We start from the raw sequence: 13,081 nt of genomic DNA, 5'->3' as shown, positions 1-13,081 counted from the left end.
GTAAGGGAAAAGGGAGTAGCTAGAGCAATAAACATGTGACTGCACTGTATTTTGTTTTCCACTGAGAAGGCCGTGTCCTTTCACAGATATTTCGCGGCGGCTGTAAAGTCTTTTATTTGCTTTCTAGAGGGGGAGTTTGACTGAGCTAAAGGAGGATCAAAGGCACTGATTAGTGTCTTTAGCAGTTTGTGTTTGCTGGAAGTGCAACTTATCAACAGATAAATATTTCTTCTGGATGCCTGCAGATGATTTTTTTTCCCCCTCCTCTTCCCTCCGTCTGTGAATTTGTTTTGACATCTGATCGCTGTTTATACCAGCTGTAGCTTTACGAGTCTGAATGGGAGAGTAAGAGAAGATGCTCTGTGATGTTTGTTATCTATCATAAGGCGAGGGGAATATTGTTCTAAGGAGATACATCTGCTCTGATAATAGGCATCAAAGTGCTCTCAAGGGACTTGTAGCCTTTCTGTTGAGTGTTTGTAACACTTTTTTTTGTCTCTCTTTCTCTCTCTCTCTCTGTTAGGCTCTCCAAGTGGCTCGACAAATACTCCTCCAGCAGCAGCAACATTCGCAGCAACTGCAATCGCAACAAAACTCGGGCCGCAAATCCCCCAAAGCCAACGAAAAGCAGCAAAACCTGCAGGTAACGGTAACCCCAGATAATCAGGCGCTTCGGTTGCTTTGCTTTGTGGTTGCTTGGGAGGAGAGAGAGAGAGAGAGAGAAAAAAAAGGCAAGAAAAATGGAGTGAACTTATGCAACTCTTCTGAGAATGCAATGTGTGAGAAAAAGCAGAGCGCTAGGCTAAGTTCACAAACAGGAAATTAAAATTGGCAGTGCAACATTTGCACTTATGTGTGCTTGCGTGTTATGTGTGATCTCGCAACACAGACACATGCACACAATCAACCATGTGTCGTGTAAAATCTCAGCAGATCATTTGCACCATCAGTGTGCACAGACTCCTCCATGGCCAGTTTTAGGCCATAATATTCCCTGGATCGGCCCTGTTTGTCATTCCTACAAGATTTCCTCATTGACTGCAGAAATATGTGGCAACGGCGGCGGGGGGGGGGGGGGGGGGGGGGGGGAGAGAGAGAGAGAGAGATGAGGCAGGATCCCACCACAAGCAGCAGGAGGTGCTATGGAGCAGCCCGCGGGCGGGGTGGGAGATGCTGGTGGTGGGCTTGTAGGTGGAGGGGAGTGCAAAGGTTGTGAGAGTTCAGGAGTTGATAGCGCAGCTGTTTGAACTGTGTTGTTTTGGGTTTTTTTTTTTATTGCAAGCAGGAGAAAAAAAAATCAACTCTTGTTAATATTGCTTTTAAATTGCACGGCGCTGCATGTCTGATGCAATATCTACGTTAATTTCAGATCAACTGCCTCTGAGATGTATATCTTTGTTTGAACAAGGAGCTGGCTGTTTGTTTCGGTGTGAACCCCGCCAACGACTCCAGGGCATATTTGGTAATTAATACGGAGGCCCCTGTTCTCTGTATGTATGTATGTATGTATATGGGTGTGTGTGTGTGTGTGTGTGTGTGTGTGTGTGTGTGTGTGTGTGTGTGTGTGTGTGTGTGTGTGTGTGTGTGTGTGTGTGTGTGTGTGTGTGTGTGTGTGTGTATATATATATATAACATTTAATACCCTTACCATCCCATTGGGGGCCTTTTTTAATGAGCTATTGTAGCAGCCAGGTCTAATGTCAGGTTGTGGAAAAGCCTCTTTGTTGTGCAGATGTCTTCGGAATAGCTCCAGAGGATGAAATATGACTGTGATGACCTTTCAGTTGTGTGCATATTTGTCAGGATTCAAGTAAGTTGAAAGGATCAAACTAAACAGTTTCCCCCAGCCTGCCAGGGAATTGTGCTGCAGAGGTCAGCAAAGGGGACTGGCGAACGGCAGATTCCAGCGTACCGCCAGTTGTTGGTACATAGCGGAGTACTAGACCATCTCCTGCAGACAAAGACAAAATTAAAATTCTAATTTATTAATGTATACAGAGAGCTCGGCCAAGCTGTCACTCAGCTATTGAAAAGAGAGTCGGGCCCTATGCCTCCCCTCCTTCCCCTCCCCTCCCTTCCCTTCCCCTCCTCTGCCCGGTTCTTGTGAAGAGAGTGGTATCTAACTAACGCTGTAAATTGCCTGCCTCTCTAATGTTGTATGTTACTTCTCTCGCTCTCTCTCTCTCTCTCTCTCTCTCTCTCTCTCTCTTTCTCTCTGTCTCTCTCTTTTTTTCATTTTTCTTCTCCTGCTGGGTTGAAACTGCCATTATGAAAAAGCCACAGGTCCACACAAGTGTTTGTTTATCACTGAATTACATATTCCGCTAATTAAACACGCACCCGGCCACGTACACTCGCACATAAGTGTTCATACATAAACATCAGCCGCGTGGCGTTCTGTACAAGCATGTTTTACATTTGTTTTGGATTTTTTTTTTTTCCCCACCTCTCACAGCTTTCCACTGGTGAGATTTCTGTAGTGGTTTTTTTTTTTTTCTTCTTCTTTTTTTCTTCTTTTTTTTCTTGGCATTTTTCGTGTGAAACACCAAAGGATAATGGTCTGAACCTCATCTCACGATCGCTCTTTCAAGAACAAACCCCATGCTCAGAGGAACCCCCTTCACACAGAGCATGCCACTGTATCTCCATCACACACACACACACACAAACACACACACACACACACACACACACACACACACACACACACACACACACACACACACACACACACACACACACACACACACGCACGCACACACCCGGCCTGGATAATGATTCTCTGTTGAGCCGGACTGGGTCATCAAAAGACATGATCCAACAATTATGAGGCTGTGTAGTAAGCTGACACCTCATAAAAGCACCTGATCTGCAGACGAAGCTCCATTCATCTCAGCAGTCTTCCTATTAAGGCACGAGGAGATGCACGAAGAGACTTTTTTTTTTTTTTTTTTTAACTCATTTGGAGATGTGACTCACTTTCCAATTCATTCAAGTCGAAAAATAATGAAGAGCAGTATATATGAGGCATCTGAGAGAGAGAGAGAAAAAGAGGCCTGCATAGTAGGGGGAAAGATATGAGTCAAACAAGCCTCAGAATCCTTGATCAGCATTAAATGGCTCTTTGGTTTTATATCTCCAACAGGGGCACCCCCCCCCCCCTTAAAAAACCCCCCTCAGCCCTCCACCTCCTTGGCGTTGCCTGTGGATGAAGATGCGCAAGCTGTGTACTCAGCAGCCGAGAGACCTTTTAATCATCGCAGATATACAAACAGCTGCCATGCAGGCTGGAAAAAAGCAGCTAAACATACTTGACTGGTCAAAAAGCCGGTAAATTACATTGACAGAATGACACGTGTAATTAAAAGAATCTGCGCCGCTTTTACCTTTTTTCTCGCGCCCCGCACCTACAGCGGCACACGCAACCAGAGCCGGCAACTCCCACCCTGCTAATTACCATTATCAGTGAAATGGTAGGGTTTGACTCATTAGTTCCATGTGCATTTAATTAGAGGCAGGCTGAAATTGGATTTAACTTATTACTTTTTCATGGATCACTTTCTTGTCATCACTTCAAATTGGATTGCAGCCCCAGGTAACTAATTATGCCAGCCGCAGGATCAGGAGTGGAGAAATAGGTAATTAGGAACAACACTGTCGGACCCTCGCTGATAGTCCACCAGCGCCAAGGGTTGGGGGGATGGGTAGGGGGGGACCGGTGCTCGTTTGTGGTGTTACGCGCACGAGGCAGGCTGGTTAACTACACCTCATCCTGAAGGGATCCTTGGTATGCCTCCACCCTCCTACGGGGGGATTATGTGGCACTCAGCTGGGCAGTGGATGTTGTGTCAACATGGTGCCTCTACTATCTGTGTAATATCCAGATTACACGTGTTTCCAGAACTGTCTGTGATCAGTCCCTGCCAATCTGTGGCGCGAGGGTAACAGCCAGCTAAAGTTCCCCATGCGGACACTGCCCAGGGATGGCAATTAGCTCCAGATCCGTCGATCTCCACCGATTAAAAAAAAAAAACTAAACAATTGTTCATTTTTGAGTGCTGAAAAGTGGAGTGAGGTATTCAAATTGTAATGCTAATCATAAGGATAAGGCTACATTAGTGTTGAATGGATATCAAAACCAAATGTCCCGCTACTGTTTTGCGAACAACATTAAATGACTCATGTCTGAGACAAAGAATGAAATGGATCAGTGATTGGCTGAGCATGGATGATCTCGACTAATGAGAAGTCTCGTTTCATTTCATTCTTACTCAAACATACCGTATTGCACAAAGTTCGGTAGATTTCAGATTGTTAGTAATATTCAAAAATATGACGTTTTTAACTCGAGGCCAAGAAGCATCGATGTCCAATATTGACAAATATGTCAAAACAAATTTCACTGGGAATGGCCACAACCAAAAGTCACACTGAGGGTTAGAACTGGGAATAAGATCGATGACATCAGCGAGACAGTTGGACAGTTTGTCAAGAAATGCAATGTGCCTTCATAATGCAGAAATGACAAAGACTGTGTAAGTTGATTATTATTAAATATGTAAGATTTATTCCAGGTCTTATTATGTTGTAAAATACAAGTACAATTGCTTTAAGATGAGTGGAATAAGTGAGAAATGTGGAATATGTACAATTTCATTGACCTTTGTGGATGAAGTTTTTCACTCTGGAATTGCAGTAAAGTTTCAGCAGTTATTGTGTTTATCATGTGGCTTCCTCTTCTAACAAACAAGGCCAAGGGCGTCAAACATAAGGCCTTTTGGCCAAAACCGACCCACAACAGGTTCCACTGCGGCCAAGCCAAAGAAATAGTACAAATTTATAGCAGACACAAGATTACCTGAGACCATTTCAAGCAAATTAGCAAAAGCCTTCAAGTCATCCTATCAGGGTGAGTTAATAAAAACATGTATAATGCAACATTGACAGAAGACATTTTCTGGACATTTCACTGTGTTTTCACTTCAAGGTTTCATTAAAATTGACTTTATGTTGAGATTGTTGGTATTTTCTGGATATTAAATATAAGATATTTTCATCACATATACTCTTGGTCACAACAAAGAAAAACTTTGAGATATAAAATTTAAGGTTCTTACAGTAGTTTTGACATCATCTTGCTAACAAACAGATAATATATGCAGAGGATTTTATTCTGTCCTTGCCAGACGTAATAAAGCCATTAATGTAATACCTCACCATTAGTGTTGAAAAATATTTGAACCAATAATCTATTAACAATTTGCCAAGAATTAAGAAATGTTATTATACTGTTTTGGGACTGTTTTGGGGCGTCTGTGGCTCATCTTTCAGTCAGAAGGTTGCAGGTTTGATTCCCAATCTCCCACCGTCCACATGACAAAGTGTCCTTGAGCAAGACATTGAACCCCAAACTGTGTTCAATGGATGAATAATACACATTATTTGTGACTGCTCCATCTATTGGTTTGGCATCAAGTGTTTCTATTCTATTCTGTTCTATTCTATTCTATTCTGTTCATAGAGTAGAAGAGAATAGCAGTTTGTTGATCTAAAGTACTTTTTTTTTATCATTCACAATTTATCTTGTTGGCAAGATAAGATTTTAAATTATTCCATTATTGGCAGGTATTACATTATTGGTTGCTCTATGGTATTACAATCCGTAAACACTTTAAATGTGAGATAATAACCTTTTTCTATTTATGATGCAGCAATAGTATTTTATTAAATACCATTAATTTATTTAATAAATGTATACATTTTCTTATTTCTTCTCAAGATTGTAAGAAATATAATGCTAAACAACGAATCTCCCCGACCCTGAGATGAGTTTCATGTATGATCGTTGATTTTCATTCTTCCTGCCAAGACAGAAACAGTAATTCAGCCTGCTCTGCGTTCGATTGTTTTTGCATTTATTGTAATTATGTGTTGGCTTTCAATCTTAAATGAGGAACACTGCTCACGATCCACTGATAAATATTGGACTGAAAATTTTCATAATGTCAAAGGTGCATCACTTGTTATTCCTCAAACGCAGAGAAGCTGCTGATAATGTTTCAAAACCATGCCAACAGAGGTTTTTCTTATCTACACTATTACCAGTTGAAGGCACAATCCACTCTTCTGTCTTCTTCTTCTCTCTTCTTTGGTCTTTTTTCTCTCTTTCTGTTTTCACACCACAGTGTACGGCCTCTCCGAGGGCATCTCCAGGTCAAAAGATAATGTCTTTTCAGTTTACAGGATGAAAGCCTTTTAAGTTAGAGAGCCCCTCATCCAACACCCCCTCCCACCCCCCCAACTCTTCACATCCTTCATTTGTGGTCTGTTTGGTTGGGGGGGGGGGGGGGGGGGGGGGATTTGATACAATCCAGGGGCCAAAGCCTCCATCTGACAGGACAGGGAGAAGCTGCCTCTCTCTCCCCCCCCCCCCCCCCCCCCCCCATCTCTCCTACTGTTTCTGCAGTAGGCCCATGGCATTGTCCTGACACATGTATACCACTGAGCTCCAATCTGTAAGTCATTAGAGCACCAGGCCAAAGCCTGTCAGCTGGACCCTGGCCAGTGCTGCAGGCTGATCTGAGGAAGCATTTCGAGGGGCTTCTGGAGCCCAGTCGGCCAGTGGTCCAAAGTGGCACGGCAGCGGTCACCCACTGGCGAGTTGACAGCTTGCGCACGTCTGGATTAATGTTCTGGGCGAGTTATTATGAGCTAAATATTCTCTTAACAAAAGGGCACACCTGGCCAAAGCACAAGGTGTGTGTTTCGGTGGAAATAAAACATCCTTGAAGCATTATAGCAGGGGTGTCAAACACATTTTAGTTCAAGGGCCACATACAGTACAGCCCAATTTAGTCTTGAGTGGGCTGGAGCAGTAGAATTGTGCCTTGTTAACCTTTACATTTGAACTTTTCCCTTGTTGTGGCGTTGAGTATACGTGAAGAAAATGTCTATATTTTCACAATAACCACACAACTACTGCCTAAAATTACTACGATCTCGACATAAATTGACCTCCTGGTGCAAAATACAGTGAAATATCCAAATGACACAATCCAAAGTGCGAAAAGCAATTTTCTATTTGAAAGTGTTACCATTGCGGTTTGGCTGGAGCCTCCTGCCGGCCAGTTTTGGCCCACGAGCCTTATGTTTGACACCCCTGTATTATAGGGTAGATGAAGCATGGCGTGCCTCAAAAAAATGGTAAATGGACTTCTCTTATATAGATTTAATGCTCCCAATATTGATGCAAAATGCTGGCACGTGTTGGAGCAGTTCAGTGTTCAGTGTCTTGCTCTAGGAGACATGGACAGGGTAAAATGGAGATCAAACTGCCAACCTCCAGATTGGAACACTAACTGCTTTACTGAAGTCCTTCTTTGTTTTCATTTCATGTTAAATGAGAACATCTGGCAGTTGTTAATTTAAAGGGCAAACCTGAATGAGTGAGCGTAGACACACGTTACATAGTGTTATACATTTAATCGATTGATATCTATACATGAAATTAATTAAAGTTGAGGGTCTCATATTATACCGTTTTTAAACAATTCCACATAATTGTCAGAGGCACATCAACATTTACCCCAGTCTAGTTCACACTGCAGGGAAATTCAACCCAATTCGCCACATGGTGGCGCTATTGTTGGTTTTTGTCATGAAACCACCGCGAACAGTGCGCTATGAATGTTAACACAATCGAGAGTACCAGACATTCATGTGGACAGATGGTGAATTGGATGCTACTAGGAGTGAATCTCAACTATAAAACTACCAATATCACCTCAAGAACTAGAATCCGGACGGGGAGTCATGCCACTCTGCAGGCCGCCATGTTTGTTCCTCGTGCATGAGCAGGAGAACACAGGTGTACACGGCGGTGGTGCGCATGTGCAGTAAGAGCATTCTGTAGCCTCCGGCTGTCTCCTGGGAGCCGGTTTGAAAAGGTGGCAGTTGCAGTGGCTCAAGGCGCTGTTGGCACAACTCATGGTTTTGGTGTTTTCGTTTGAGAAATGTTGGGCAGTTACACAGCAACATTTTGAAAACAATGTCTGTTTACACAAAAATGGCAGGCATGTGTTGTCGCAGCATTTCAGTAAAGTTGTGCGTTACAGAGGCCGAGCATTAAAAAGTTGCATTTTCCTGCATTACCACGGAGACGCTGCATTTTCAAAAAGTTGCAGCTTGGGAGCCGTTTTCAAAAAGTTGCGTTTTCAGTGACAGTGGTGTAAAAAGACTCCCAAAACGCAGCAAAGGTCTTCCATTTTCACTTCAGTTTTTTGATTTTCAGTTTTTAATGGTTCTATATTAGTGTAATAACTCGGTAAAAACAGAGGTATAGGTAGGATAACTAAGGCTGTATGGGTAACATGATTCTGTAAGTGATAACCTTTATTCTCAGTTGGTGAGTAGATCTATGTTGCACACCAGGAGGTGAGTACAGTCCAGTGATGAAGGGGGGGGGCTTTTTTTATGCTCAGGATAGCAGTGATGGTTAACAGATTACAGCATCATTCAAATACAATACAATACAAGACTGTCTGTCACCACCGCTGAATCCACTTTTGACCATCAAAAAAACATGATCTTCCAAATATTTTTGAGCATTGGTGTTCACCTCCTCAGTAGTGCTTTCGGCTACCGGCCTCCCATTCACACTCGGGATGCCTGTTCAGGAAATAAACAAAACAGTACTGTTTGTTTCAGGGTCACACATTTTCAACACATGGTGTACAGCCATTGTTAAAAAAAAAAAAAAAACACTATTCTTCAACATACCTTCAAGATCAGCGCAGTCCATGTTGGGGTATAGTGGCGAGATTTTCACCAGCTAACACCCCACTGAGAACCAATGAAATATATAAAAGAGGCAAAATAGCAACAGGAAGTCCTCTACTATCTACCTCAATTATGATAAACTTCAAAGATACAATGCTGGTCCCGTGTTTGGACGACTTAATTTAGACTCCAATCAAACCATTGCAAAGTGTATGAAACTTTCTTTTCAAGGTGTGCACACTTGTAAAGGAAGTGGAAGCATTCACACGTTCACAAATGGACCACACTAAAGCATCAATCAAATCTGACTCCATTTCAACGTGTCCCTACCCAAAGAGAGTCTATCACAAGGAGCCTTTAAGCTTTACTGAGACTCCTGTTATTCGTCTGTTGCTCCATCACAGTCTGTAGATGCCACTCTTAACATCTTTACAGCAAATATGTTCCCCCTCCTTGTAGCAGTCCATTAGCTTTGCTAAAACCAGCACTAGAACCAGAAGGAAACTTGTTTCTGTCCAAAGATAACAACATCCAAATGGATCGTGTCCTCAATGTGACGTTCCGAGAGGGTCAGTAGAGATTCCAGACATCAGGAATTACTTCATAAATCTCTCCCGTAGAAAACCACAACTCAGAGTTTGTACATGTCACATTGTGTGCAGATTAAACAAATATAAATATCACGAGCTACTTAGTGAGATTTAGAGTCTCTCAGATAAGCTAAACTTGAACATCTGGACATTAATGATATTTATCTTTTATCTTAAATACTATCTTTGGACGCGTCTTCTGCTTAATATGTCACTGTCGAAATGTCTCCAGGCTGTGCCACTGTTGGCAATATTTTCGGTAAATATCCTCCACAATGGTTCATGTGTCGGCCCACAAAGCGTCGCGTGTTGAAATTCCCGTAATTCATTGGCCACGCATGTGAGCTCCAAAAGCAGTTCATCTCCTTGTGTTAGCAAAAAGTCTCAAGGTGATGCTGTAATGAAATCTCATTTTTGATGTGTGTGCGTCGCTTTGAGGTGATCCAATCTGTCAGGAATGATCAGCGCGGCACCGGGGCCGGCGCTGTGTGCGAATAACAACAACCTGGAGGAACGGGCCGTCTCTTCCACTGCTTGTTTTCCTTGTCATATTGTAAAAATGTATTATGTGTACCGCAAAGATTAGAACCAGGTTTGGGATAATCCTGTCAGAATGAAGTCATCTGTCCCGATTCCACACAGCTAAACGGAGAGGAGTGGGGGCGGACGGAGGTGGGGGAGCTCTCGCTCTCCCTCTATCTCTCGCTCTCTCTCTCTCTCTCTCTCTCTCTCTCTCAGCCAAGACGATGACTGTCGAATTGACTCCAGTCCCAGCGCCGGGAGCCACTCTAACATTCTCAGGGCCCTCTATTTATCGGAGGCCTGATGATTCCCTTCGAGCCGCCGGCCCTCCATCCAACACGGGCGCGCTGCGCCCTAAAATTTGTTGCATCTTCATGTCACCCTCACGCGCTCCATCTTGATGTCAGCCGTTGCGCGCTGCTCGGAGTGATTCGCACGCCCTCTGCAGAGGAGGTGGAAGGATGGATGGGATGCACAGTCAACCATAGCATTAATAAACACTAACAGCTATGCAAGGTGCAGTCGAGTCAAGCTATCGGCTCACAATGGCGTTTTGTCCCCGGGCGCCATCGCGCACTTTTGACAGCTCGGCAATTCTCTGACTCCCATTTTCACTTTTGGTTGGGACGAGGGGAGAGGGAAAAAGGATTCCTGCTCAGACGGCAAGAAAAAAGTCCGGAGACAGACGGGCCACACGAGGATGTAATTTGGAGGCATTTTATATTTGTGTTGGACTTTGTACAGTAAACCATCTCAGTGCACAGCCCAGTCATTCCTGCAGCTACACCCAGTCTCCAGAAAGCGGGGGAAGCGTCGTGATACAGTTTATGATTTCTGTGCTTTCCGTTCAGAGCTGCAGCTCACCATGAAAAGTTGTGTATGCATTACCTCCAGGAATGTTTTTTATTAGGTAGAGCTGGAAATAGGACAGGCTAACAAACAGAATTTAATAACACCACAGAAAAGGTTAGCTAAGCAGTTAATCACGGCGGTTAGCAGCGCCGCAGACTCACAGCGGGCACCACGTCGAGAGTTTTTCCCTTAAAAAGTGACGACAAGAGCCACCCACGGAGAAGCACGTCTGCCTGAATCTGCCTGATTATCTCAGTAAATCTTATGTGTTCTGTGATTACACATCAAAGCTGATTATGTACGGTGCACCACCATCCAAACAACCCGTGCTTGACACGTTTGTAGTTGCAGATTTAGTGGGACAGTTATTTTTAATCACTTTTCTTCATATTAATATAGTTTTTGACTCATATCAAAGATGCATCAATGAGCAAACAAGATGTGGCACGAATTCCCCCGCCTCCCCAAATCGATACCGCGTAAAGCCAAAACTGTTCTTGTTTTGACGAAAGTGAAAAACCGCAGCAGGACGGCGTGTTCCAAAACTCGCGCTCCGTCTCACACACACATACACACTCTGACTGGCATTATCACCTCAGGAAATATTTTTGCAAATACTGAGCTCACATGTGCTGACTAAACAATGTGCTCCTGAGCGCTGAAATTAAAAGTAAATAACCAAAACCATATGTAATAGACCAGGAGGGACATGGTGAGTCAGGCGTGACTTACTGTAACTCCACTCTGCTTCGGGTGATAACCTCATTCACTCGAAATATGGCTTACTCACAAGTATGAGAGGGCGGAGCAGAGGTTTGCGTATCATAAACGTGAACATATGTTACTAAACAGACAGCAACTATAAATACGACGGGATCAGATTAGATTAAATAAAGCATGTAGGACTTTTTTTTTTAAATACCCTTGGTTTATTTCTGTTCGACTTCACTACGACTGAAAGTGTGTGTGTGTGTGTGTGTGTGTGTGTGTGTGTGTGTGTGTGTGTGTGTGTGTGTGTGTGTGTGTGTGTGTGTGTGTGTGTGTGTGTGTGTGTGTGTGTGTGTGTGTGTGTGTGTGTGTGTGTGTGTGTTTTCTCCTTTTCCTGCTGCAGCGATGACTGGGCACTCTCCTGTGCTGTCAGTGTATGAGTGGGTCACCTAATAACAGTTTTTGGCCACAAATCAAATACTTTGTAACACTCTGCAAAGTGTGAAATTGTGCCGCATGAAGCTCATTATTCGGTTTAATACCAACATGCTTTGTTGAGATATTTTTTTTTTTTTAAAGAGACGGCCGATATGGTGTTGCTGCTGTGGATCTAAAAAAGCACGCCTACCTTGGTGATATTATATAGAGCAGTTGTTATTTATATAGGTTGCACACCTGCCCTGCTGACTCCCTCTGTCAGTAAACAATGATTTACTACACGCACACACACACACACACACACACACACACACACACACACACACACACACACACACACACACACACACACACACACACAAACACACACAGGGGAACAGACTGTGTTTGTTTTCTCATGACAATGGTCCAGGTCGCCGGTGCCTTTCAAGGAAAAAGATCGAGTGTGCTGTAGTGTTTTTCTCCACTTGCTCTCTCTCTCTCTCTCTCTCTCTCTCTCTCTCTCTCTCTCTCTCTCTCTCTCTCTCTCTCTCTCTCTCTCCTCTCTCTCTCTCTCTCTCTCTCTCCCTCTCTCCCTCTCCTCCGGAGTTGTAGTAGCAGTAGTGAGACGTGGGCTGGCACGCCGGCGCGGCTCACTCGCCGGCTGCGTTAGTGTTTTGGGAAAGGCTTTGTAATTGGAGCCGAGTCGTTATCTTTAGCCAGAGCCGAGCGAGAGCAGAGCACGGGGCCAGACCAGACATTAACTCATACTTTCACTCTAACTCAAGCAGGAAATGGGAGTATTTTATAATGTCATCCACTCTGTCATGAACACAATCGCTCAGTGCTTCTTCTGTAAACTATCACAAGGGACGCCGGTTCGAGCCTCCGGGATATTGATGTTTCTCCGCGTGCAGAAGGAAGAGAGGAAGAAAAAAAAATCTATATAGCGTGTGTATCACATCGACACATATGTGTAATTATTTTACATGGTGCAGGCGCAGAGGCAATGGATTAGAAAGACAGTGTGTGAGAGGGGAAGCTTGAACTGTGTGTCTGCTAAATTTATCATGAGGCCTTTGGGAGCGTTGAAATGAGAACAGTGGCCTATTACTGCTAAGAAGGTGTTTTATTGAGAATACGCCGACATGCCACCCCAGGGAGCGCGCCGGGGGAGAAGAGTGTGGCCGTAGCCTCAACCACTCGCACCCCAC

The 13,081-nt window shown here is 43.8% G+C and overlaps 1 protein-coding gene across 3 annotated transcripts in view; it reads left to right on the top strand.

The window, feature by feature from the left end:
* Positions 1–13,081, top strand: part of foxp1b (forkhead box P1b) — a gene marked incomplete at its 3' end in the record, with an annotated part of 199,229 nt that overhangs the window by 139,185 nt on the left and 46,963 nt on the right. For all 3 annotated transcript variants that reach the window (XM_080495079.1, XM_080495078.1, XM_080495077.1), the window contains exon 7: positions 524–643. In XM_080495079.1, coding sequence (XP_080351205.1) covers positions 524–643 — 120 coding nt within the window. The remainder of the gene's footprint in view (positions 1–523; positions 644–13,081) is intronic.

The sequence above is a fragment of the Blennius ocellaris genome, assembly GCF_963422515.1.
Source record: "Blennius ocellaris genome assembly, chromosome: 4".
Taxonomy (NCBI): domain Eukaryota; kingdom Metazoa; phylum Chordata; class Actinopteri; order Blenniiformes; family Blenniidae; genus Blennius; species Blennius ocellaris.
This window is presented reverse-complemented; position numbering and strand designations above follow the sequence as displayed.